The 23,780-nt window shown below is 43.3% G+C and overlaps 1 protein-coding gene across 2 annotated transcripts in view; it reads right to left on the bottom strand.

Moving 5' to 3' along the window:
• atxn1a (ataxin 1a) overlaps positions 1–23,780 on the bottom strand; it is an 84,807-nt gene that overhangs the window by 6,277 nt on the left and 54,750 nt on the right. Inside the window, exons 3-4 of one of the 2 annotated variants that reach the window (XM_034124556.1) lie at positions 18,796–18,906; positions 144–2,487 (exon numbers count right to left, since the gene is read on the bottom strand). In XM_034124556.1, the coding sequence (XP_033980447.1) occupies positions 144–1,991 (1,848 nt within the window). In that variant the 5' untranslated portion in view covers positions 1,992–2,487; positions 18,796–18,906. Of the gene's footprint in view, positions 1–143; positions 2,488–8,352; positions 8,654–18,795; positions 18,907–23,780 lie in introns of those variants that run through there. The other variant, XM_034124557.1, reaches the window with a different exon arrangement.

The following is a 23,780-nucleotide window of genomic DNA, read 5'->3' as shown; positions in this document are numbered from 1 at the left end:
CATATTTACAGCTCTGCTTTGAGTCATGGCTCTTGCTCCATAGTTTAAGCACAGACATGAGGGTGATATCAATTCAACTGACATTCAAAGTGTACAAAAATATAAATGTAAGACTATAATTAATGTTGACGTCTGTCTCTCACCTGTGAACGGTGCTCCCCAACGGAGAACTGCACCACAGCGAAGTTGTGTGAGGCGGGGCTCCCTTCGATGCGCTCCACTGTGGACGAGTCGATCTTCAGGTCGCTGCTGATCTCAGCGCTCTGGATAAAGTCCTCCGTCTTCAGGTCCTCCACACGTTTCAGCTCCCCGTCGGCCAGCTGGATGATGGAGCCCTTGATGAAATAAGGGGGGAGTGATGGGGGCACCCCCGTACTGGATGAGGAAGGAGGAGCAGAAGTCGCGACCACCCCTGGCGGAGCGGGAAAAATGGGGAGATGAAGCTGGGCTTGGACCACTGCGCCTGAAACGCTCTGGTGATACGAGCCGCCGTGGTGCTCTAGAGTTTCTCCTTTGGGGGCCGCAATGTATGTGTGTGGGAGTCTGGGAGGAAACGAGGCGGCTTGGCTAGATGATGTTACTTGGGAGGTTACAGGCTCCAATGTGGCCACTCCACTTCCACTTACAGGGATAATGACTGGTTGGGTGCCAGGAATGAGTAAGTGTTGTTGTAGGCTGGTGTGATAGCTGATCGGCGTATGGCTCCCAGCGCCCCCTGCTATGTACCCAATGATAGGTGGCTGAGGGTAGATACTGGAGGAGGGGAGACCCATTGACAGTGACTCTGTGGCGCTGTGGGTGGTCTGGATGACGGTCTGAGGCGACAGTGTGCTGACGGCAGCTTTCAGGCTGTCCACACTCAATGGGGATGCAAACGTGAAAGAGGAGGTGTTGGAGGAGGAGGTTGTGCGATTGACAGGCTTGCCCAGGATGATGCCACCTTTCTCCAGGTGTGCAGGGGCACAGGTTGTCAGCTTCTCGTTGCCGGCTCTGTGTTGTACCAGCTGGTGGTCCCCATGGCTGTTGGGCATCAGCATGAAAGAGGTTCTCAGCCCTGAGTGATCGTGAGTGGCGTAGTCTGAGTGCAGAACCAGCTGGCGGGCCTCGTAGGAGGACAAAGACAATGTGGCGTCCCGGGATTTGCTCCCTGGCTTAGGGAGGTTGGACTCGGGGGGTGTTCCGAACCGCCGACCCCTTTCCAGCTCTCCATTGTGGTGCTCTCTGTGTCTGGAGCCACCTTCATCTTTCCTTGTGGGTCCGTCCGAATACTGCACCACAAGCTGGGACATCCCATGTCCCAAAGAATGGTGGGGGTGCAGTGACTGGAGAGGAAGGTGGACGCCTCCTTGGTAATGAGGTGACGGCACAGTCCGTGTCGACGTTGACATCTGAACTTGGTGAGGGTAGAGGTCTGTCGAAGGCGGAGGCATGGAGGCGCGCGCCGAGGACGCTCTCTGCTGGTCGTGCTTGGAGGTGTGCGAAGGAGCAGACACTGTCTCTGTGTACGAGTGTCTCTGCGCGGCCAAAGAGGAGGACGAAGAGGAGGTGAGGGGGGGAGGTGGAGGAGGAGGCGGAAGCAATTGAGGGGAGATGTAGCTCGCGTATGGGGCACTGTAGGGTGAGGCTATGAACTGCAGGTTGGGAGGCAGTTGGGCGTAGTGGACAGTTCCTCCAACAGTGGACTGTGACAGGGCGGACGTGTACACTGTAGGAAGAGATGAGACGAGACTCAGTGAGGAGGATGAAGAGTCCGAGGTGGAGAAGAGGGATTTATACTGGAGGCTGTCCGACTGACTGGAGCTACGGTGACCGCCCACTCCACTCTCATTCCCAGCAGCCACGCTGGCCAGCCAGGCCATGTTCTCTGTGCGCTGGCTGTCACTGGCGGGGGGGATGGTGGGGGAGCGGAGTTCAGCGGGTAATGTGCTTGAGACGATCTCCCTCTTCTTTGGGGGCAGACATTCATTACTGCGTTCCTGATTGGACTTCATGCTGACTACGCCTCACGTCCCTAAGCTGTACTTGCTTATCGTTCCTTAACCTTTGGCCTTCTATTGCTTTTCTTTTCTATTTCTGACTTTTTATTTCACTTTCCTTCCTTTTTCTCACTTTTGATGATCTATCACTTGTCTCGCCGTAATAAGCTATGAAATCTCTACTCTCTTTCTATCTTGTTCACCGAAGCCCGATGTGTATCAGGGTGATAAGAAGGAAAATCCAGACCCTAACAAGCAGGTGAGGAGGGATTAAAGATGGAGATGAAGATATGGAGAGGGGGGGTTGGAGGATGGGGGGAGAGGGGGGGGTAGGGCGTTCTGTTTGGTCCAGAGGTGTTTAGCGGCTGGAGGGTGAGCTCAGAGCTGGAGGGGAGAGAGTCACGACGTCACACCTGCTGCTGCCGCCGAGGACGACGGGGGGCCGAGTGCGTCGCACTTCATGCGGAATCATTTCCTTGCAAAAGCAAGCCTGCCCACACCCAGCACAATCCTGTGGAAGAGAGACAGAAACGGCGTTAGAAAAGGTGTGGGTGCTTTTAAATAAAACTAAATAATCACTGAAATGTATTAAATCTTAGATGAAGCATTCTTAATCTAGGGCACGGGTCGGCAACCCCTGGCGCGCGGCACCGTAACCAGTGGCACACTAGGAATAAGTGGAATAAGTGTGCAAAATATTTATATTGTATTTTCGGATCCTGAACGAGACCGCCGCCAGAGCGCGTCTCCCCGTTACCTGCAGGAAGCCATGCACGCAACGCAGCCCCGCTCTCTTTAACTCCAGGCGACTTTCTGCCGCTTTCCTCCGTGGTGCAGGGCTGATCGTTTCACCACAGAAGAAAGCACTTCACAAATTGCAGTACCCATAAGGAGCTTTACATGCAGCAGTTTTTGCGTGGCTGTGTCTTTAGTTGAAAGCCCAGTGGCGATCTGCTCATCTCTCATCTAAATAACATGCTACACAGGAGCGGGCTGGCCATGTGTGTGTTCTGGAGAATCACAGAACGGACCATCGTCCTTATTATTATGCCGTTTAAACCAATTATTTAAATTTGTTTGTTAAATTCGGCATCATGTAAGTTGCGCTGACAGGTCCACACACTGCTTCCCCGCAGCGAGGCTCCCCCCGCCCTCCTGTTGACAGTTCACGAACGTCGAGCTCTTTTTAGCACTATTTTTGCCACAACATTATGTGAGGAAAGAAATTGAAGCATGGATAAATGAATAATAACACAGGCAGTTTTTAAAAGTTGCACCCTTATTAATTATCGAAAAATGGAAACAATTCCAAGAACTTTCCGGCACCTGCTGTACTTGGACATCTGATAACAAGCCTGTGCTGTACTCAATAAAGTGTGTGTGAGTGTCCCACATGTGTGCCTGTGTGTGTGCCTGCCATCTGTTAGCAAGGACCCCCTGCTGTAAAGATGGAAAGCTTGGTGTGAATCTCATAAATAATGTAGAAGCATTTCAAGCACCCCCCCCCACACACACACACACACACACACAACCAGCGACACACCATCATGCTTACTCAAACACTGACACCTGGGCATATTCAGTTATGCTGACACATGTTATTTTGGTGACACACAGCTCAAGTTCACACACAAACACACACACTTTCCCCGACAAGTGCACAAAAGCAAAATCAATGAACAACTTAAAGACCCTTCCCATTTGTACACTTGGTGGGCAGAGTATCCTTTGACTAACAAACGGCAAACTAAAAATGTACAGCTAGCATGGCTGTTGCTACGACAAGGCACTGACTGCATTACAAAATTATGTTGCATTACTGTTATTTAGTACATGAATAAACATCAGGAATTAACTTTCACTCAAACAAATAATCATATAATAATAATTAACACAATGAAATATCTTCAACCACATACAACATGTCGTAAAGTCCTATGTCCTAAATATAGACTTTTTTGTCATTTAAAAGGCACTTCATCCAAATGCCATGACGAGGACAACCAATATAAAAAAAAGAAAATATTTTCAAATGTATGTCATGATACTTAACAGTATTTAGATAAGGAAGTCAGTGACCTTATCCATTTTTGCATATAAAAATAATTGTGGTTCCTCCATTTAGCCATTCTGGTAACAGACCTGATGATCTGATCTCTGCCACTGCCAAGCCACAACATATTTAATCTTCCAACCAGAATGAATTGTTCAACACTTTTGAGACTTCATAAGGTTTATTTGCAAGTTCCTGCAGGGAGATACCAATTGCTTTCACTTTGAGTGCGTGCGTGCGTGCGTGCGTGCGTGCGTGTGTGTTCTGTATGACGAGAGGCCTCTTGCATCTCAAGCAGATTCCTTTGGTTTTCCAAGTGTCGCATTGCTACTATAGCGAAACTGCAAAGACATGCGTAGGAGTAATGCAAATTCACATGATGCACATACAGTATAAGAACACACACACACATACACTCAGACACACACACTTTTTCAAGCACGCACCATCTGTTCAATCAGGCAGGCATGACTCAGAGTGTGTTGAGAGGTGCTGTTGATCGGTGAGCTTTTAGCACTGAGATGCACTCTTCCCTGCCTCTCCCTCCTTCACTCCAACTCCTTTCAACTCCTCTCCTGCCTCAGCCTGCCCACCTCTCCTTCTTCATCACTCCATTTCCAATCATCGTTTTCCATCTAGTGTAATGTTCTTAATTGTCTGTCAATCCTTGCTTCTACTCTCTTGGCATTATTTGACATGAATCTTCTTCTTGTCTCTCTCCTGTTCGGTATGTCATTGAACGTACAGTTGGTGCTGTAGCTGACAATGACAGTGATGATATAGATTGGTATACAATAATAATCCAAGTTCGTTTTCAACAAGCTGTTGCTCAAATTAAAACTTTGTGATAAGACGAGGAATATTATGTGTCTGAGCGCTGTGAGATGAGAGACGTTTCATATCAGCCGTCACATCACAAAGTCAGCACACACTGCCTCAGATCTGTTCATGCTGCCATCTATGGCTGCTTTTATCTTCAAAGTGAGGTACTTTATTTCTGACAGTTCGCTCGGACTGGTGAGAAAAGGTTTGTTCGAATTCCAGGAGAAATATTTTGCATTGTCTTATAGGATATAATATGTATAATGTGTTTGTAATAAGCATGGCAACAAGAATGTTAATACAACAAAAGGGATGTAAGCTACTATAAAATTGGATATACAATGTAAATCAATGGGAACTCTTATTAAGTACAATAGCACATAAACCTGCATTAACAACTGTTTTGCCATGTGGGGGCAGCAGAAGCAAACACAGTATATTGACATATTACATTTAATATGTCTAACTTGTTAGCAAACTAATGCTTTTTGCCCATCCAGTAGACATGGAGCAACATTAGCATTCACTTGATGGTGGGCTTCTAGTCACCTTGCACATATATGACCAATATTCACTCTCCTCTAAGCCCTGTATTGGTCTCATCCAAATGTCGAGGGAAAAATGCTCAATTTTCTTCACTACTAACTGTGTCTGTCTTCCAGCATGTAGAGTGGGACACGTTATTATTAACAAACACAATAAAGTGAATCCAAAACATGATTTGAGAGAGTGATATGAAGTGCAGGAAAGTACATGGGAGAAATGGAGAGAGAAAGAGATGCAAGCTAACTGACCTACATTGCAGAAAGAGAGAGTATTGCTTCGCTGAAACTGACCCCCAAACACACATTCACTGAAAAGCGATGTCACCCGATTCTTGCTGAGTTTGCAACTGTGTGTCTGTGTGTGTGGGTGTGTGTTTGAATGAATGTGTGTTGACGACCTGTAACCTAAGCCGTCTGTCCTCCATGTGCTTCAGTCTCTTTTTCACACACACACACACAGACACACACTTTACCAACGTCTGTGTGTGCATGCGTGAGTCAGTAACCTGAATCGTTCACTCATGCACTATACTATTGTCCTTCTACGGTCAAAACAGTAGAGGTTCTCAGGTTTCTTTCCTTCACACTCAAACACACACACACACACACACACACACACACTCACACACACATCGAGTGTACTACTGGATGAATTGTAATGTACTCACACCGTCTGCTGTTTGTAACTAAAGCCCTGCAGGGACAGAGAATCAAACCTATCTCTCGTGTATAAAGTGTATATGGAAAAAAAGGATATTCAAAGTTATATGTTACAGTAATACATATTAAACCTTACTTTCTTTTTGACGCATTTAACTTAAAAGGCTGAATGGCGGTAATGGCGCTATGTACTGCAATAGTATGGGCAACATGTTTTAACTATGGTCCTTTACAACAATTACAAAACGTAGCAGCAGATATAAACATTAGGTTTCATATTCCTGCAGTACATGTCTGAGCTACTGATATCCTCCCAATGCAGGATATACGATTCCTTCCGGGTTCAAAGTTATAAGTTGCACCGCACTGAATGTGGGCAATGCTCTCACTTACTGTAGTGGCATATACAGTAAACAGCACGTTGGTTATTAAGTGTATTGTTTATGCCACAGAGGCATCTATACAGCACACTCTTAGAATGGTATGCAATATTATCATATTCCATTTTTAGTTCCGATTGAATAACATTCAATCTGTGGTAAAATATTAGAAACAATGACAATACACTTTCAGTCAAAGATTTCCAGCCATATATACGTGCTGTTGAGGTAATCCTAGAAAGTGTATTCTTTGTTTTGTGCTCTACTTCTAAAAGCTGCCGGCCAACACAGAGGTCACTAAGTTTCCTAAAATGACAAAGTCGCTGGGAGGGGACCTGCAAATGTTTTTTTAGCTTTGTTGTCAGGAGGCCCAAAACTTGTTGGCAGCACACACAACTGCAGGCGGAGCACGAGGTTAACATCACAACATGCTAACCACTAAAGACATTAGGCTACAAAACGTGTTATCACACTCACACACAGTGTTACACTAATCATGAAGGCACAATGAATGTTTGCTTATTGTGAAACTCATCTCATGTAATACACTAAATACAAGTCTTACATAAACCAACACACATGTCACTTTTCTGTCTACTTGTGTGTATGGGCTACATATGTCTGCTGCATGTGTGTGTGTGTGTGTGTGTGTGTGTGTGTGTGTGTGTGTGTGTGTGTGTGTGTGTGTGTGTGTGTGTGTGTGTGTGTGTGTGTGTGTGTGTGTGTGTGTGTGTGTGTGTGTGTGTGTGTGTGTGTGTGTGTGCGTGCGTGTGTGAGAGATGATTGCCCAGTCATAATCATAATCATGATCAAAGGGATAAGTCCAACGTGATGTGTTATCTCACTGCTAAAAATAGTTCCACTGGAAAGTACAGTGTTGCTGCAGGCTTATACTTCTCTGCCTCTCTCTACTTCTCAATGTTGTTCCTCTATGTCTCTATGAAGCTTTCTGCCAATGTGGTTTTTCATTAGTGTGGGTGTGTGTTTGCTTATGTGCGTGGACAGAGCGGGGACCCTTGCCAGACTGGGAACTCTGACAAGGCTGCCACTTTATTCTCTGTCACTTTTCACTAGTGATTACACACAAACAAACACACACACGCACACACACACACACACAAGTGTGGTCAGATAGTGCGGGAGTAATGGAGGATCTGCCATGACGGAGACACAGAGTTAGAGAAGCAAGGGGAAGAGGAGAGGGAGGGGTGACGGAGAAAAAGGGAGTAGTTATGAGTTACACAAACAAAGAGAGACAGAGATGGAGAGAAACTGTGAAAGTCTCTTTCGGAAAACAAACACTTAGGCAGCGTTGCATGACTTGCACTTTCTCACCCCTCCATAACCCTGAGGGTGGGCGGGAGGTTGGAGGGGTGAGGGGGGTGAAGACAGACCGACAGTCTGAGAGAGAGAAGAGCCAATGGAAAGAGAGGAATGGGAGAAATGTGTGAAGAGAAGAGACAAGAAGAGAAGAGAATAGTAGAGAATAGTAGAGTAGAGAATAGACAAGAAGAGAAGAGACAAGAATAGTAGAGAATAGTAGAGAATAGTAGAGAAGAGACAAGAAGAGAAGAGACAAGAAGAGAAGAGAATAGTAGAGAATAGTAGAGAAGAGACAAGAAGAGAAGAGACAAGAAGAGAAGAGAATAGTAGAGAATAGTAGAGTAGAGAAGAGAAGAGACAAGAGAAGAGTAGCTAGGAGAATAGTAGCGAAGAGAAGAGAGGAGAAGCAGGGAGGGGAAACACTTCAGGGCGACGGGCGAATGAAAGTAACAAGCCACGACGATTGTAGGAAAAACTAGGGCAGACGCAATACGCACTTCCAAACGACATACTGTGATGCATCAGGACACGCTACCTCCCTCTCGTCCCACACACACTTCATTCCGAGCAAAAACTGTGTGAAGTCTACTTACCGGGGTAGCAGGAGTAGCCCACTTCTGCAGCATGCTCTCACTTCCCCTCTCATTCCTTTCCTCCCTTGCGCTTCTCCTGCTCTGCCGTGTCCCTTGTAAAGCACCCCGAGTCTCTCTCTCTCCCTCTCTCTCTCCCTCGAGCGGAAAATCCCGAGCAGATTCAGTGTAGTTGTGTTACAAACTGCTCTCGGCCTTTCTCACCCCCCCAAACACACACACAGCCCTCTCCTAAACCTTGACAGCAAGGCAGGAAGCTCCCTCACTACCACTGATACACAGCACTCAGGTGATCACACACACACACAAAAGTGGTAGCATACACTTGCACACGCCCACAGGGAGGGAGTCCCGCATGCAGAGCTCCAACGTGTATTATGCAAGGGGCTGAATGCGAGCCAGAGCTCTCACACTGTCTGCGCCACACACACACACACACACACACACACACACACACACACACACACACACAACACACACACACACACACACACACACAACCACACACACACACACACACCACACCACACACACACACACACACACACACACACACACACACACACACACACACACACACACACACACACACCACACACACACCACACACACACACACACACAACACACACACACACACACACACACACACACACACACACACACACACACACACACACACACACACACACACACACACACACACACACACACACACACACACACACACACAACACACACACACACACACACACACACACACACACACACACACACACACACACACACACACACACACACACACACACACTTCACTCGGCCGGTTCACTCGGCCAACTTCATCAGGTATTCATTCAAAAAACACACACACGCCAGCTGGCTGAACGCCCAGAGACCGCTTACAAGCAGCGAAAGAGAACGAGAGAGGGAGGGAGAGAGGGTGGGAGGTTGTTACAGTGAGAAGGGCAGAGAGGGGGAGTGTGGGAGAAATAAAGAGGGAGGGATAGAGTAAGCAGTAGAGATTAAAGAGAGAGAGAATACATGAAAGAGTGACACAGACAACTCGTGTACACACACAGATATGCTTGAATCTGGGACTGAAACTAGGATAAATCTGTAGTTTTTTTAATTTATTTATTGATCAATCATGACCTACTAAATGTCAAACAATAGCGAATCAGAATCACCAAGAGCCCCAAGTGATGGTAGGAAAAGTTAGCAACAAACTGAACTCCAGATGAAAATAATACTTGTTTTGGTAAGTGCTAATCAATTGTCAAATATTATTCTGCCAGACAACAATTTGATTCTTTGACAAATCGAGTTAGGATTGAGTGTATAATCATTACAGATATAACCAAAACTAGGCAAACACATTTAGTGTATACACTTACGTAAACACCCAGGCTTACGAGGAACACACTAAGGTCAATGACAGAAACACTATCTGTGTTCCCCTTTTGCAAACACAGTAGGAGTTATACTCAGATTCAACGGGGCTGCACTTCCTGCTTTCCACCACTAGATGTCATGACTGATTTCCTCACTGACAGCGAACAGAAGTCTATTTCCGTTAGCTATAGCTGACCTAGTTAAAAGACCATTTGAAAGTAAATATAGATGAAATGTGCTCCTCAATGCTAAGAGTTGTAGCACGCACAGGGAATACGTGAGCACTCACTCATAAGATGTTAACACACACACTCAAACACACACATACACACACTCATGCAGAACTGTAATGATTCCCTCTGGACTCAATGGGTCTAAACATGCTCTAAAAAAACATCCTGTTTGTGTTTGTCGGTCTTCCTGCCCGCTTGATATCAATCCTGGTGTTCAACTGTGGATTTTCAAGGAGTGTTGAACTATTTCATGGCAGGAGATGTTATGAAGTTTGCTTTTAATGTAGAAAATAATAAAATATCTATCAGATTATACGCAGAGAGGCTCGACTGGAGAAGAGGATTGAAAAGTGATAATCTGAGAGTTCTTTGTGATAGTTTTTGGAAGGCATTTTTGTTGATGATAAGGACTCAGAGCAATGTTTTACATCCATTTTTCACATCTTGTGTTTGTTTGTTGCTGTTCTTGGGACTTGGGTAGAGACAGTTTGATTTGTTAGTTGTTGTTGTTGCTTATTTTGAAGATGAAGTTCCTGATTTGCTACACCACAAATCACAAAATATCCTTCCTGTTTTGAAACTAAACCATGTATGAAATATGGGTATATTCGGTGCACTCCTGGAAGTTGTAACACTATCAAGGTTGTATATTGTAAACAAACCGCTACAGTATGCTCTTTTATATCACAATTGAGCTGCAAAAGATTTAAGTTATAGCTCAAATATAGCCAGGATGTTTAGAGACAGAATGACAAGGGCGAAAGCAAAGAACAAGATAAAGAAAAATACTCGATAAAGAAGACACAGACCAAGGGAGAAGAGAAAGAGAGAAAACCAGACAGACTCTATTTGTTTTACAGCCGTTTCCGTTGCCTTGGCAGCTAATTGGAGCCTCTCTGCATTTAATCATAATTCATTTGTGTGGGTTTGTTTACAATCTGCCGTCAAGTGAAAGCAGTGTGAGCGAGGGAAAGTGCAAGTGGGGGTGGAGGACATGCACAAAGAGACGAGGAAACAGAGAATCGGTTATAAGAGAACTTTTTCAATGCTGATTCTTGTTCTGTCTCTGTAATATCTTTGTTCAGCCAGTCTGTCTCTACATCTTAAACTCTCTCAACTCAACCAATGTGGCCACATGCAACGCCATTTTATCATTTCTACAAAAACCTCTACTCTTGACATATATAAATACTCAGTTTCTTAGCATTTCCACCAAAGAACCTGTTTTAGCTGGATGTTATTAACTGCAGACCTTCACTGAATGTCTAGAATATCACCCCTTCATTATTCCTCGGAAATATTGAGTGTGAGTCCTTCCGCAAAATCTATGTTTTATTGTCCCCGAGTTGGAAATTCTCTTTATAAACCTGTCACCTCCTCATAATTTACATCTCTGGTGGATTTTATATCACTTAGGTCTTACAGCTGGATCTCAAAACCATGGGAAACCTGTTTTTGAATACAGATATCCCAGCCCTACTCATAGTAAGCACAAGTTTTGAGGCATTACCAGGAAAGTAAATGAAAATAGGTCCTGCAATTTCTCTTAATGTGTCCCTGTAAAAGAGTCACTTTTCAGAAATGACCTGCCTTTTGACATTTGCAAGGTTTGAGCAAAATGAAGGTTAAACTCAAGATAAAAATAATTGGATTCTTCATAACGTCAGAACTCAGTCAATAATCACCTCATAATAGAAATCAATGTAATATTAAGTGCAGAAAAGACTGCCCTACTCTCTGTCAGTCACTAAGGAAACAGATGAAATGATTCTAAATATACTCACACATATATACATATAACAGATTTCTCTCTTTCCCTCTCACACACATATACTCAACCACTCTTTCAGTCGCCCCCGCACAGTTCACACACACACACACTGTGGTTATGACAACGGCAAACCCCCCTACACACACACTCGCCATCTATCGTCTCTGTCGACGAAAGTCTCGGCTCTCTTGTTTATGCTTGTCTTTCCATCTGTCGCTATTTGTGTGTGTGAGACAGCAGGTGCCACACACACACACACACACACACACACACACACACACACACACACACACACACACACACACACACACACACACACACACACACACACACACACACACACACACACACACACACACACACACACACACACACACACACACACACACACACACACACACACACACACACACACACACACACACACACACACACACACACACACACACACACACACACACACACACACACACACACACACACACACACACACACACACACACACACACACACACACACACACACACACACACACACACACACACACACACACACACACACACTTAACCATAAAATGCCCATGTTATCTTTATAATATATAATTTAAAACCTTTTGTAATCATTACATAATCATGTTAACAGTGCCCAGTTACACACACACACACACACATCTCTCACTCTGTGCACCCTCTCTGTCTCTCTCCCAAACTCTCTGCCAGGCTGTTTGTTAACTTGCTGGCAGTGTAGTGTGCTACTTCAGCCCGAGCCACATCCCATTCACAAACCTACTAATCCACACACACTATTAGATCCCTGCTTGTCACACACACACACACACACAAACAAAGAAGTATGCGTATGTGTGTGTGTGTGTGTGTGTGTGTGTGTGTGTGTGTGTGTGTGTGTGTGTGTGTGTGTAGGATTAGGGAGGGACTGGAATGGATGGGCAAATCGCTGCTAAGCTCCTCTATTGCCGTATAATCCTACTGAGTACACACACACACACACACACACACACACACACGCAGACGCATCAGTGCGTAAATATGCATTCAGACGTGCACATGCGCGCACGCAGACATGAACTCTCTCACTCTTCCATTCTCACACACATACAAAAGCTTGTATTCGCAAACACCCACACACACAAACAATAGCAGTCATCGCAGACATTCAGACTCACAAATATGCAGACAAAAGTCCAACACACTCATTCAAGGGCAAACGCAGGCATAGACACCCCAATAGTATTTCAAAGACAATACTGTAAATAATCCTGTTTAAAAATGTGTGTTATGTGTGTTATGTTACAAAAGGGAAATGTAGGAGTGGAGGCAGTTGCAGGGAGAAAAGGGAAAAGAAGAGAAAAGTAAAAGACTAGAAAGAGGGAGGGAGAGAAAAGAGAGATAATTCAAACTTCATTCATCATTACACCATCCATTCAAATACTGTACCAACACTGTTCTGTTCTTTTAACATAGGACACACATGTTTTAAAAGACATGATCAATTATTCTCGAAATTGCAATATGGAGAACTGGTTTTATGAATGCAAACGTAATTCTGCCCGAGATTTTTGAGGCCAAGACTACCATGTGAGATACAGTATGATAGTTTGCAGAAGGTTGCTCCTAAAATAGCACTTCTTATCGACCTTAGCTGGCTTTTCATTCGTCATTTCAAGTTGAATATTATATTTTTGGATGGTACAAGTTGACTTGACATTTAAAACAAATTTGTGTTGAATTGTTATGTAAATATATCTTGTTTTCATATATATAATATTTTGTGTGAACAAATGTGAGGCAATCCCTGTCACTTTGATCTAGTGCTTCAACTAATGGTTTTGTCCATTTTCAATTAATCTGAGGATAAGTCATTAGCTGTATACATTATGAACAAATTGTTAACAATATGCTAATTTAAAGCATATTTAAATCCACTTCATTATTTATCCCACCTCATGTTTGTGCTCCTGTGACCTTTTTAGTGTGTGTGGTGAGAAATAGGAGCAGGCAATCAGAGGATGTGAGTGAGTGCTGAGCTGAGGTCAGGGTGAGGAAAGGGGGGCGGATGAGGAGTGTGTGACTTTAAGGTCCTGCAGGGAGGCACTAAACAGAATGCCTGTGGAGACAAATGCTAATAAACACACACTAATACAGCTTTATGCTTTCCTGCACACACAAACACACACTTTGTTTTCTCTTTCATGTCAAAAAGCAAGAAAAAAAACTGAAAACATATTGTTTTGTTCCCTGATGGGGCCTGCATGTGTCCACCTCCATGACAGTTAAGCATACGGTTGTGAGCGCTGAAGGTGAACTGCCCCGCTGTAATGTGGGCATAGCCAGGCAGACTGGAGCTAATTGGCATGAATGGGCTTGGCAGCAGGTATTGTGTGGATGAAGGAGAGGTGGGCGAAGGCTCAGCGTGTGTCCTTGTCTGGGAATAATGTGTTCCATCTTTTCAAAGGCTTAAGGACAAAAATGTCAGACAGGCAGCGGCAGTAGTTGAGCATGCAGACTCGAACAAATCATCAAAGGGCCTCTGCTGGAGAAAACACACATCCAGCACTCCTGAGACACAACAGGACACACATGCAGCAAACACTGAAGCCATACCGCACTCAGTCATTACCAAGAAAAACAAATTCCACTGACAGGCACACACACAATCACATCGCACTCCACAGGTGTCTACATGCCGCCCAGCAGTGTTCCTTCTCCTGGGGCACGGAGCTGAGCAGTGAACAATAGACTCTGATAAAATACACAGATCCATATTCATGTCCGTTCACTCTATACAATCTAACAGTATATAATCATGTTGAATAGCCAGGCTGATTGCTGTCAGACTCCCAGAAGGGAAAATGGCGCCAGCTATTTTCTCCAGAGGGAGGCATGTAATGTGTGCGCTGTTAGACTGCAAAGAATCTGGGTGTGACCCTAGATAACAAACTGTCCTTCACTGCAAACATCGCTGCAACAACCCGCTGCTGCAGATACACTCTTTACAACATCAGGAGGATACATCCCCACCTGACCCAGAAAGCGACGAAGGTTCTGGTCCAGGCTCTCATCATCTCACGCCTAGACTACTGCAACTCCCTCCTGGCTGGTCTACCTGCATGTGCCATCCGACCTCTGCAGCTCATCCAGAATGCAGCAGCTCGTCTGGTCTTCAACCTTCCTAAATGTTCCCACACCACACCGCTCCTCCGCTCACTTCACTGGCTTCCAGGAACTGCTAGAATCCACTTCAAGACACTGGTACTTGCGTACCATGCTGTGAATGGTTCTGGCCCTTCCTACATCCAGGACATGGTTAAACCATACACCCCAGCACGTGCAATGTAATGTAATGTTAGCAAAGAGATGTTTCTTCACACAAAGACGTTCATATGAAATAGAAAAGTGCTTAAACTCAAATAAAAAGACTACTTGTTCAGTGTAGTTACACAATACTGCATTGATTTGTATTCACTGGTTCATGGAAGCTATTCAAACATATTTTCAATAAAAAGCAGGTGAATTGTATTTACTTTAACCTGTATAAAAGAGAAGATGCCCTTAAATTCTATATAAAAAGGTATATCTTATTTGTCCAGTGTAGTAATATTATCTAGTATGGATTTTGAGTTCCTGGGTCACATGACATATTGAATATGTGCAGACAGACTGACTGTCTGCAAGCACTTATTGCTTGTCTTACATTTTCTTTCAGCATCATTATTTGTAGTAGTTTGTGCACACTGAAACTCAGGCTTTGGGCCTCAGGGCATAATGTAGTACTACTACATGAGACTGCACTTAGTCTTTCTCCTTCCTGTGTGTGTGAGTAAGCAAGCATGTAGAGTAAGAAGAGCAAGAAAACAGCAAGGACTCTGCAGTGTGTAACTTAAGGAGCATGTAAATGTAAGCTTTAGCCACTTGAGTGTGAGTGTGAGTGTGAGTGTGAGTGTGAGTGTGAGTGTGTGTGTGTGTACTTCTACTACTCATGCTGTGGGGTAAAGTCTTTGGTTTTTTTTATGTAAGGGTTTGCTTTAGCATGTAGCATTTTTGATTAACTCTATTGAGGATAATTTAAGTAAAGCAATGTCCTCCTGAGTGACAAAAACAAGTTTGTGTATCTGTCTCAGTGTGAGTGTTTCAAGAGGACAGCATTAAGGAATGCCTCGGTTTAAAACCTGCCAAGAGCACTTTCCCATACGCCATGGAGCCAAGACTTCCACAACCAGCCAAGAATAGCACCAGCTCTCTCTCTCCCTCTCCCTCTCTCTGTCTCACCCACACACACACACTCAAGCACTCACACTCTCTGCTCTTTGGATTCAACGAGACCGAGAGTGATAGTGTGAAGGAGGGGAGTATAACCTCACACACTTCAATCGGCACAGTGAAGGAGACAGAAAAAAAGGAATATTATAGAAACATGATTTGGAAGCACTGTAGTTATGCCAATAAGGCACATTGAGAAGACAGAAAAACATAGAAATCCTACGTTCGGATGAAAATTATAATAATCGCCGACACGCTTTTAGAAATCAAAATTCACGCTTAAAAGCTTTGATGAAATAAACTGAAATGACCCCAGATAAAAATTGGGGTAGCGAAACAGAGCAAGCAAGTGAGAGATGAAGACAGACAGGGGAACTGCAGCAATCTCCGAACAACCTGCTCCCTGTGGGGTAAATGAGAGCGCTCAGTCTGTGTGTGTTTGTGTTAGTGCATATGCATGTGTTTGTTTGAGTTCATGTAAACAAGCTTGTCTGTTTAAGACAAGGACCAGAGTGCACTCCCTTCTCTCATTCAGAGGCACCAAATGCTGAGGTAAGAGGACAACAGGCAGCAACATGGTTTCCACTCCAAAAGCATTCACACTGTTTTATCTCAAAGAACAATGTCCTTTTTCCAAAATGTTTATCTGTAAAGCTGGTTAATAGCAGTGTTTAAGTACGACTGACAAGTGTTGGGCAGATCTGATCAAACCAACCAATCAAATAATCCTAAATTTCACCCTGATACTCATCATAATGCAAAAAATAAATTAAGCAATTACATGGAGGTCAGTGACTTTAGATTTGTATACAGTTGAGTTTGTTGCTCATAACATTCAGCACATATAACTCTTTAATGTCTGCACTGTTGATGCCTGGACTGAGGAATAATGAAATGTTTTTAATTAGTTTGCGATGCACATTAGGAGCCTGTAGCTGGACAGATCAGTGCTGCCTTGAGACGCAACCTGCCAATTAGTATCCTGACACTCAAGTGAAGTCCAACATTAATCTCCCACTCTGCGTGCAGACTCTGCTGGAGGTTGCTTAGTGTTTGTTATTAAAGTCACCCATGTCCATTGTTTATTGCTCACGACAGCCGTAAACAGACACGCAGAGTATCCCTCAGGGAACGAGGAGTGGAAAATAACACTCATCTCCAAACAGGCGAGGCAATCTGAGAGGAAAGAACTTGGAAAAAACTTTGCTTGAATGTTTGTTCCTATTGATTTTCGCTGGAAGAATGCCTTATAGCGAGTAGAGAGACTATCCATCAATGAAATAACCCGAGTTAAAATCCTTGAACTCGACGATTTGCTCTGCGGAAATGTTTGCAGGCAAGATAATCGCCGGCAGCTCTAAAGGTGCTTTTCTGCAGCTGACCCTACGATCTTACTTCCCTCTGGAAAGGGAGAAGTGAAAACAAAATGTCTCCCCTGGGACTCAATATTACCACAAAGAAAGAGAGAATGCTATTTTGCTGTAAGTACTTTTGAGAATAGTTTTGTGCTTCTCAGAATGGCAGATTTGTGTATATAGAAATAAATCAATGAACATTCAAAGACATCACATACCCAAACATACACATAAGATAAGTACTGAATATAAACAAAGCAATAAACTATAAAACACCCCCCCCCCCCAATTCCTCGGGCCTTACAGAGACATTATTAATAGGGTGTTTTTCGCACTCTCAGCGCTGCCAGTAAGGCTTCTCTTCTCGCTGGAAGATCCCTCACTGACTGATACCTGAAGGTGTTATGTATGAAAATATATTTCTGCTCCAACAGAGAGCTCACATGGACAAACACGTAGTCACGAGGCAGCAAAGCATTCCCTTTCCTAAAGTTGCCTCTCCTCCAATCACAGCACAGCAGGAACACCCTTATCTAGCTGAGGCCCTCTAGCGTCATTTCAGAAAGTGTAAGATAAGAGTAGAGATAGTTGCAGCACACTGATGTTAACTTGCAATGAAATGTAATAGAAACACAATGTCTCGGTGCTTTAGACCTTCATGATGTGTAGCACAGTGCTTCAGTGCCAAATCTGTATTATTATGAGTACAATAATGCAAATAAACGAAAGTGTGTGTGACCTCTCTCTTCTGTTTCCTTTGGACTTTTCCTCCTACGCACATGTGTACAAGAAATTGAAGGTGTTTATCAGCCTTCACAGTCCAGCAACTGAAAGATGCCTTCTTATCTTTCCGACTGTTTGATGCTGTGAGAAAGTGAATCAAACATACTATTTGGTAAACACATTATATTTCATGACAGAGAAGGAGGAATTAGGAGAGCCATTTATTTGAACAGAGCCATACATTTACGATGAGCTCTGGATTAAAGCAATCGAGAGGAAACTGTGAGCTGTCCATGTGATGAGCTGCCACGTCCCTCACATTCAAATAAAATGCGCTTTACTTAACACGCATCTGGAATGTGACCAGGGCGATACGTGTTTTAAGCAAAGCTCTTGGCTTAGAGGAAAACACGGGGTTATAAAGTCCTTGACGTCAGATCTTATAACATCAAATTAAACATGGCCGTCCGACTAGCAGCTTTTGGGTTGTAATAGCAACATGGTGGCAGTTTGTCAGCAATGATTCAACAGTCAGCAGTCAACCTCTGTCCTCAAGCTTGAAAATCACAACATCAACATAAGCTCAACTAAGAGTAAGATATACGTCTCCATCTATTCATAAAATCATCTCACATAGCAAAAAAAAAAATCTGAATTTACTTATATGAAAAGTAGGGATATGTGTGACAATCTCACCTCATTCAACTCCTCCAGACCCCCCTGGTTTGTCAGCAGGTGGTACAGCCCATGGAGAGGGTTCCAGACTTTCCCAGAATGCAGTGCGTTGACTCAGGGACTCAGCACTCCCTGGTGGATGACAACAACAGCCAGAGTTAACACTAAAGTAGGAAAAGGACAGAATATAACATGATAGAGAGAAATAATACAGCTTACTCCTAGAAAGCAGGAAAAATATCACTGTGCATCCTATATTGATAGTAAAAATATATAAATAAAGGCTTTCCATGAAATTCATATTTTACTTTTATTATTCAGCATTTTGTCCCTTTTTGAGCAAATTAATGTGTGTGTGGGACAGTGAGGAAGGGAGATTAAGCAGAGAGAAAGAAACAGATGATTTAAGATTTGGGGGTGTTATTGATTCTATTTAATTCATTATAATTATGATTGAATTCCACCGTTATCGTCAATACTAGTATATCTCCAGACCTCAGATTCAAATAGTGTCACACCACTTACATGTACATCACTATTAATGTTGCACAAGTCAAAACTTGAATGGAATGGGTTACAGCTTAAGTGTACAGTACAAGAAAGTCTTTGAGACATTTATTGAAATACCAATGAAAACCCACATAGATATCAATTCTTCAAAGGCTTTTAACATTTCTGCCAATCCTTTCCTTTCAATACCTTTGCTTAAGCCCTTTAAACCCTCCTCTTGTTTGACATTTTCACTGTGCCTTTTTTTCATTCTGTATCTGTAATTATACGGCGTAATGTTTTACCGTTTTAAAAACTGCAATGCAAATGCAGGTCATCATTATAAACAGGACCCATCATTTTCATGGGGGGAAAAAAAAGCTCAAGTGCATCTCAAAAGACATCAAATGTGCAACAAGCTACTTAAGCAGACACCCACACACCGGCATAAGAGACAGACTGGCTGATCGTCGACACTCTGTGGGACTAATTAGGCAGGTTGCGGTGGAATGATGGGGATGTTACGGAGAAACGAGAGACATGTGTGTATGCGTGTGTGGGACGTCACACATCCTACTGACCCACTTCTTACATGTTTCATGACAAGGAAAGAGGTGGGTGGGAGTATGTTTGTGTCGCTGCCCAGCTGTGGACATGTGTTTTGCAGTTATACAGAGGGAGGAATTACAACATGTGTTTGTGGTACATAAGTAATGGCAAGATATCTCATGGTATGCATGATGACTCCATTCTACAGGGGATTGAGAGATACGGGGGAAATGTGATATTATAATGGCACAGTGATGCATAATGAGAGAAAGAAACAGAAGTGTGGTGCGGCAGACATTGTAAAATCAATATCCACAGTGGGCTATAGTACAGTGTCAGGTTTAAATTAAGCATGTAAGCACACAAACCATAAGCTGCAGGCTCACAGAGTTTGTTGTGCCCTAAAGTTGTTTGTGATGTGTGTATGTAAAGCAGAAAAATGATATGTACTGAGGCCATGGATTAGCAGACACCAACTGGCAAAGGAGGCTATCATGTGGTGTTAAAAAGACAAGGCAGAACGAGGGATGGAGATCAGAGAGAGGAAAAGAAGAGAGAGAGAAACAACAAAGTTTAAAGGAAAGGAGAAACGTAGGAATAATCCAGAGGAAGACAGATGGAGAGAATAAAATGGATGAAGAGGTAAAGCAGAAAGAGAGGTAGAGACAGATGGTGGCAGAAAAGGCAGATAGAAACTCACTGGGTGACAACACTGGCACAGCCAGCGACGCACAGCGGGGGGGATGGAAAGCTGAAAAATGTCAGCGTAAAAGAGAGAAGGACGAAAGTGAGAGGGCGGGCAGAGGAGAACTCTTTAGGAAAACTACTACGATAGTTGAGTCTTTAAAGATGTCAAGTTTAAATATATTGCATCACCTAGTATGGCCTAAGCACAACCAAGGGATTACCTGGTAAGTCATTGTATTTAAAAGAAACTAAATAACTCAAACTAAAAAAACTAAACTAAAATGTTGTTAAATAAACTATACGGCAAATAAAAAAAACTCCAACATTTTACAAGGCAGTGCCAGGGTCTCATAAAACTATAAGAAGGCTTTGGGACTCCCAGGGGGAAATGGTTGCTGGAAAGAAGTTATGTCTGGCAGGCATTTCAAATCACAATGAAAACATAAAAGCTGTCACGGTGAGAACGCCGTCAAGATAACCTGTTGCTGAATTTCAAAATGTACACCCAGTCTGTACATTTCAATTGACAGCAAACCAAACATACAATGCTGAAACAAACAAAGGCAATATAAAAGCTTTTCAGGCTGACTGGAAGCTACAACAAAACACACCACTCCTCACTTTGTCCCAATCAATCAGGAATGAAGCAGGCTAAATTAGTCAGAAATGGCTCAGTCTAAACCACATTAAATGAACAACTGATTGAATTGCAGAGCACCTGCAGTGAACAGAGTGTGTGTGTGTGTGTGTGTGTGTGTGTGTGCTGTGTGTGTGTGTGTGTGTGTGTGTGTGTGTGTGTGTGTGTGTGTGTGTGTGTGTGTGTGTGTGTGTGTGTGTGTGTGTGTGTGGGTAGCAGACATGTGTGCTTTCAGGTTTTTCTCTGAGAATACCTACTACACATCATTGCATTGGATTCGATTAGCAGACGCTTTTGTGACATACAATAAGTGCATTCAACCTCCCAACTAACAGCTAAGAGCAGGTTCAGTGCTACAGTACAAGTACATCATTGCCTAAAGCACATCTACAGCGTTCACTCATTGAAACACACAGATTCAAAGACATATTTAATGCATGTCTAGACATCTACCTGACCCTGTCATAAAGAGAAACTCAAAATGAGTTAACGGGGAAGGTTGGCCAGTACAGCTGATTGTTAGAAGGACACAGTGTTCAAGTGGCGGAATGGGTGCTTTAGACTCTTTAAAAAGGATAAAAGTGCAATCTTTTATGTGCATCTACAGCTGTTTTATCACACAGCGGGTGAAATAGTTCACCATTTTCTGTCATTTAAATGTCTAGATCTAGATCAAAAGGCGATAATTTCAACATGCCTAACAAGTGTTCTCTGTGTGAGTGTTTGTGTACTTGACTTTATGCTGGCGTGATTACACCATGAATGCTTTTGTCCACTCAGCCATCACTTCATCTGTGTAAGTGCTCGCATTCTTCCCATTCTCTCTTCACCAAGTGTAGTCAAAAAAATGTTGTCCACCCACAATTGCCATGGCGGTGGCCAAACTCTTTGCCTACTGTACAAGTTTTGACTAACAGTGCAGTCTTTTTTTTTTTTTAAATCTGTGCGACCACAAGTACTGGGTTCAAATGCAAACATCAGCAACATATTTACTGCCTCTGAAGGGCGCAGAAAATAAAAGATAAATATGAGGTTACAGTAAAAGTGAGTACTAATTATGAATTTAGAGAGGTGCGAGTACATCTCAAATGTTCAATTTCTTTTTCTACCTACTTAGACAATTTCCAAGTCCTGGAGTACACAGTTCATCATTCATTACAAATATGACAGACAATCACACACACAGGAACACACACACACATAAACGGAATACTTTGGGAGCTGACGTAGTGTCTGACAGCTGTTTGGTTGGCTGAGGCAGAAGAATGCTGAGAGTCTTTCTGTTCGTGTAGACTGAGCGACTGACCATCAGTGTAGTGTAAAGGAAATGCCTTCCTCAACCACAACCTCATTTTCCTGGACTGCAACATATCTGCCATACCACAAGAGAGGAATCAGCCCTCTGAAGGTTCAAGGTGCTCAAAGCAGGGAGGAATTTTATCTTGGGTGCACACATGTCTGGAAAGACCAGTGTCCTTTTCTTACCGCCATACTTTATCTACCGTCCCAGACTCCTTTGCTAGTGCTGGTGGAAGTGTGTACGTGGCAGCTGTGTGAGTTTCAGTTCCAAAGCACAAGTTCCTGTTGCTGACCTGAACTATTTGTAATATTCAAGTTGATGATACGCTGCTGGAAGGAAGGAAAGAAGATCACAAGCCACATACAAATCATTCAGCAGAGACAAACATAAAAGAAAGGTCAGCATTTCCAGGTTTATAATACTGTCTCTCTTTATCCCTCCACTTTACTCTTCCAAATCACCATTTATAGCCATCCTCAAATCTGAAGCTCATGTGAGTGACAATCTGGGATATTTGCACATCACACCGGACTGTAAGAAGTAAAGGTTGCTACTACAAACTGAGAGGGATCTACAGCCCACTGCTACACTTCATAATATTTTACTGATGGAGGTCAGACTTCTCTCCCACTCTCTTAAATGAGAACTGACCTAATTTACTACGTTTTCTCTGTGGCTTAAGTGACTGAGAAGATTCAAGCCACAGGCATGAACTGTTTTAATGTGTGCAACGACCTTGTCTACATCTGTTTTAACTAACAGCTTGTCTGCCTTCTAAGCTGTCATTTCTTGTGTCTTCTGAGCCAAAAAGAAGACATTCTTCAATGTTTTGATAAAACAAAGCATTGACCTTCAGAGGGGAAAAGAGCTTAGCTGTGAAGTGATATGTACCCTTAAATTGAGCAACTGATTTAATTAGCTTAATAAACTTAAAAAAAACATAGAATTGGCAATGATGAAAACAGCTATTTTCTAAGTTAAGAAAACACTGTATTCTTGCAAGTTAGCTTTCGTTGTATTTCTCTCCCTCAAATTAAACCTACAGCTATGTGACTCGTCATTAGTATACTGAAAGCTCATTGGACAGCTACTCTCTGGGGAAGGTAAGGGAAGGGAGAATCCTGCATGCACAAAACCTAACAACTTCTGTTTCCTTGTAGCTTTCCTTGGAGGCAGCTGTTGCTTTTTACATTTTCTTTTTTGCTTTCCGTTTTCACTTGTTCCACACATTCACAGACTCACAGTCACTGGCACAACCATCCCATCTTTTAATAAAGTACAGGGTAGAACGTCCGGTCACTTTTTGTGGCTGTACAACCTCACTTGTGGGTGAAGCACACATAC

This window comes from Trematomus bernacchii, unplaced genomic scaffold (assembly GCF_902827165.1).
Source record: "Trematomus bernacchii unplaced genomic scaffold, fTreBer1.1, whole genome shotgun sequence".
NCBI classification, from domain to species: Eukaryota; Metazoa; Chordata; class Actinopteri; order Perciformes; family Nototheniidae; genus Trematomus; species Trematomus bernacchii.
This window is presented reverse-complemented; position numbering and strand designations above follow the sequence as displayed.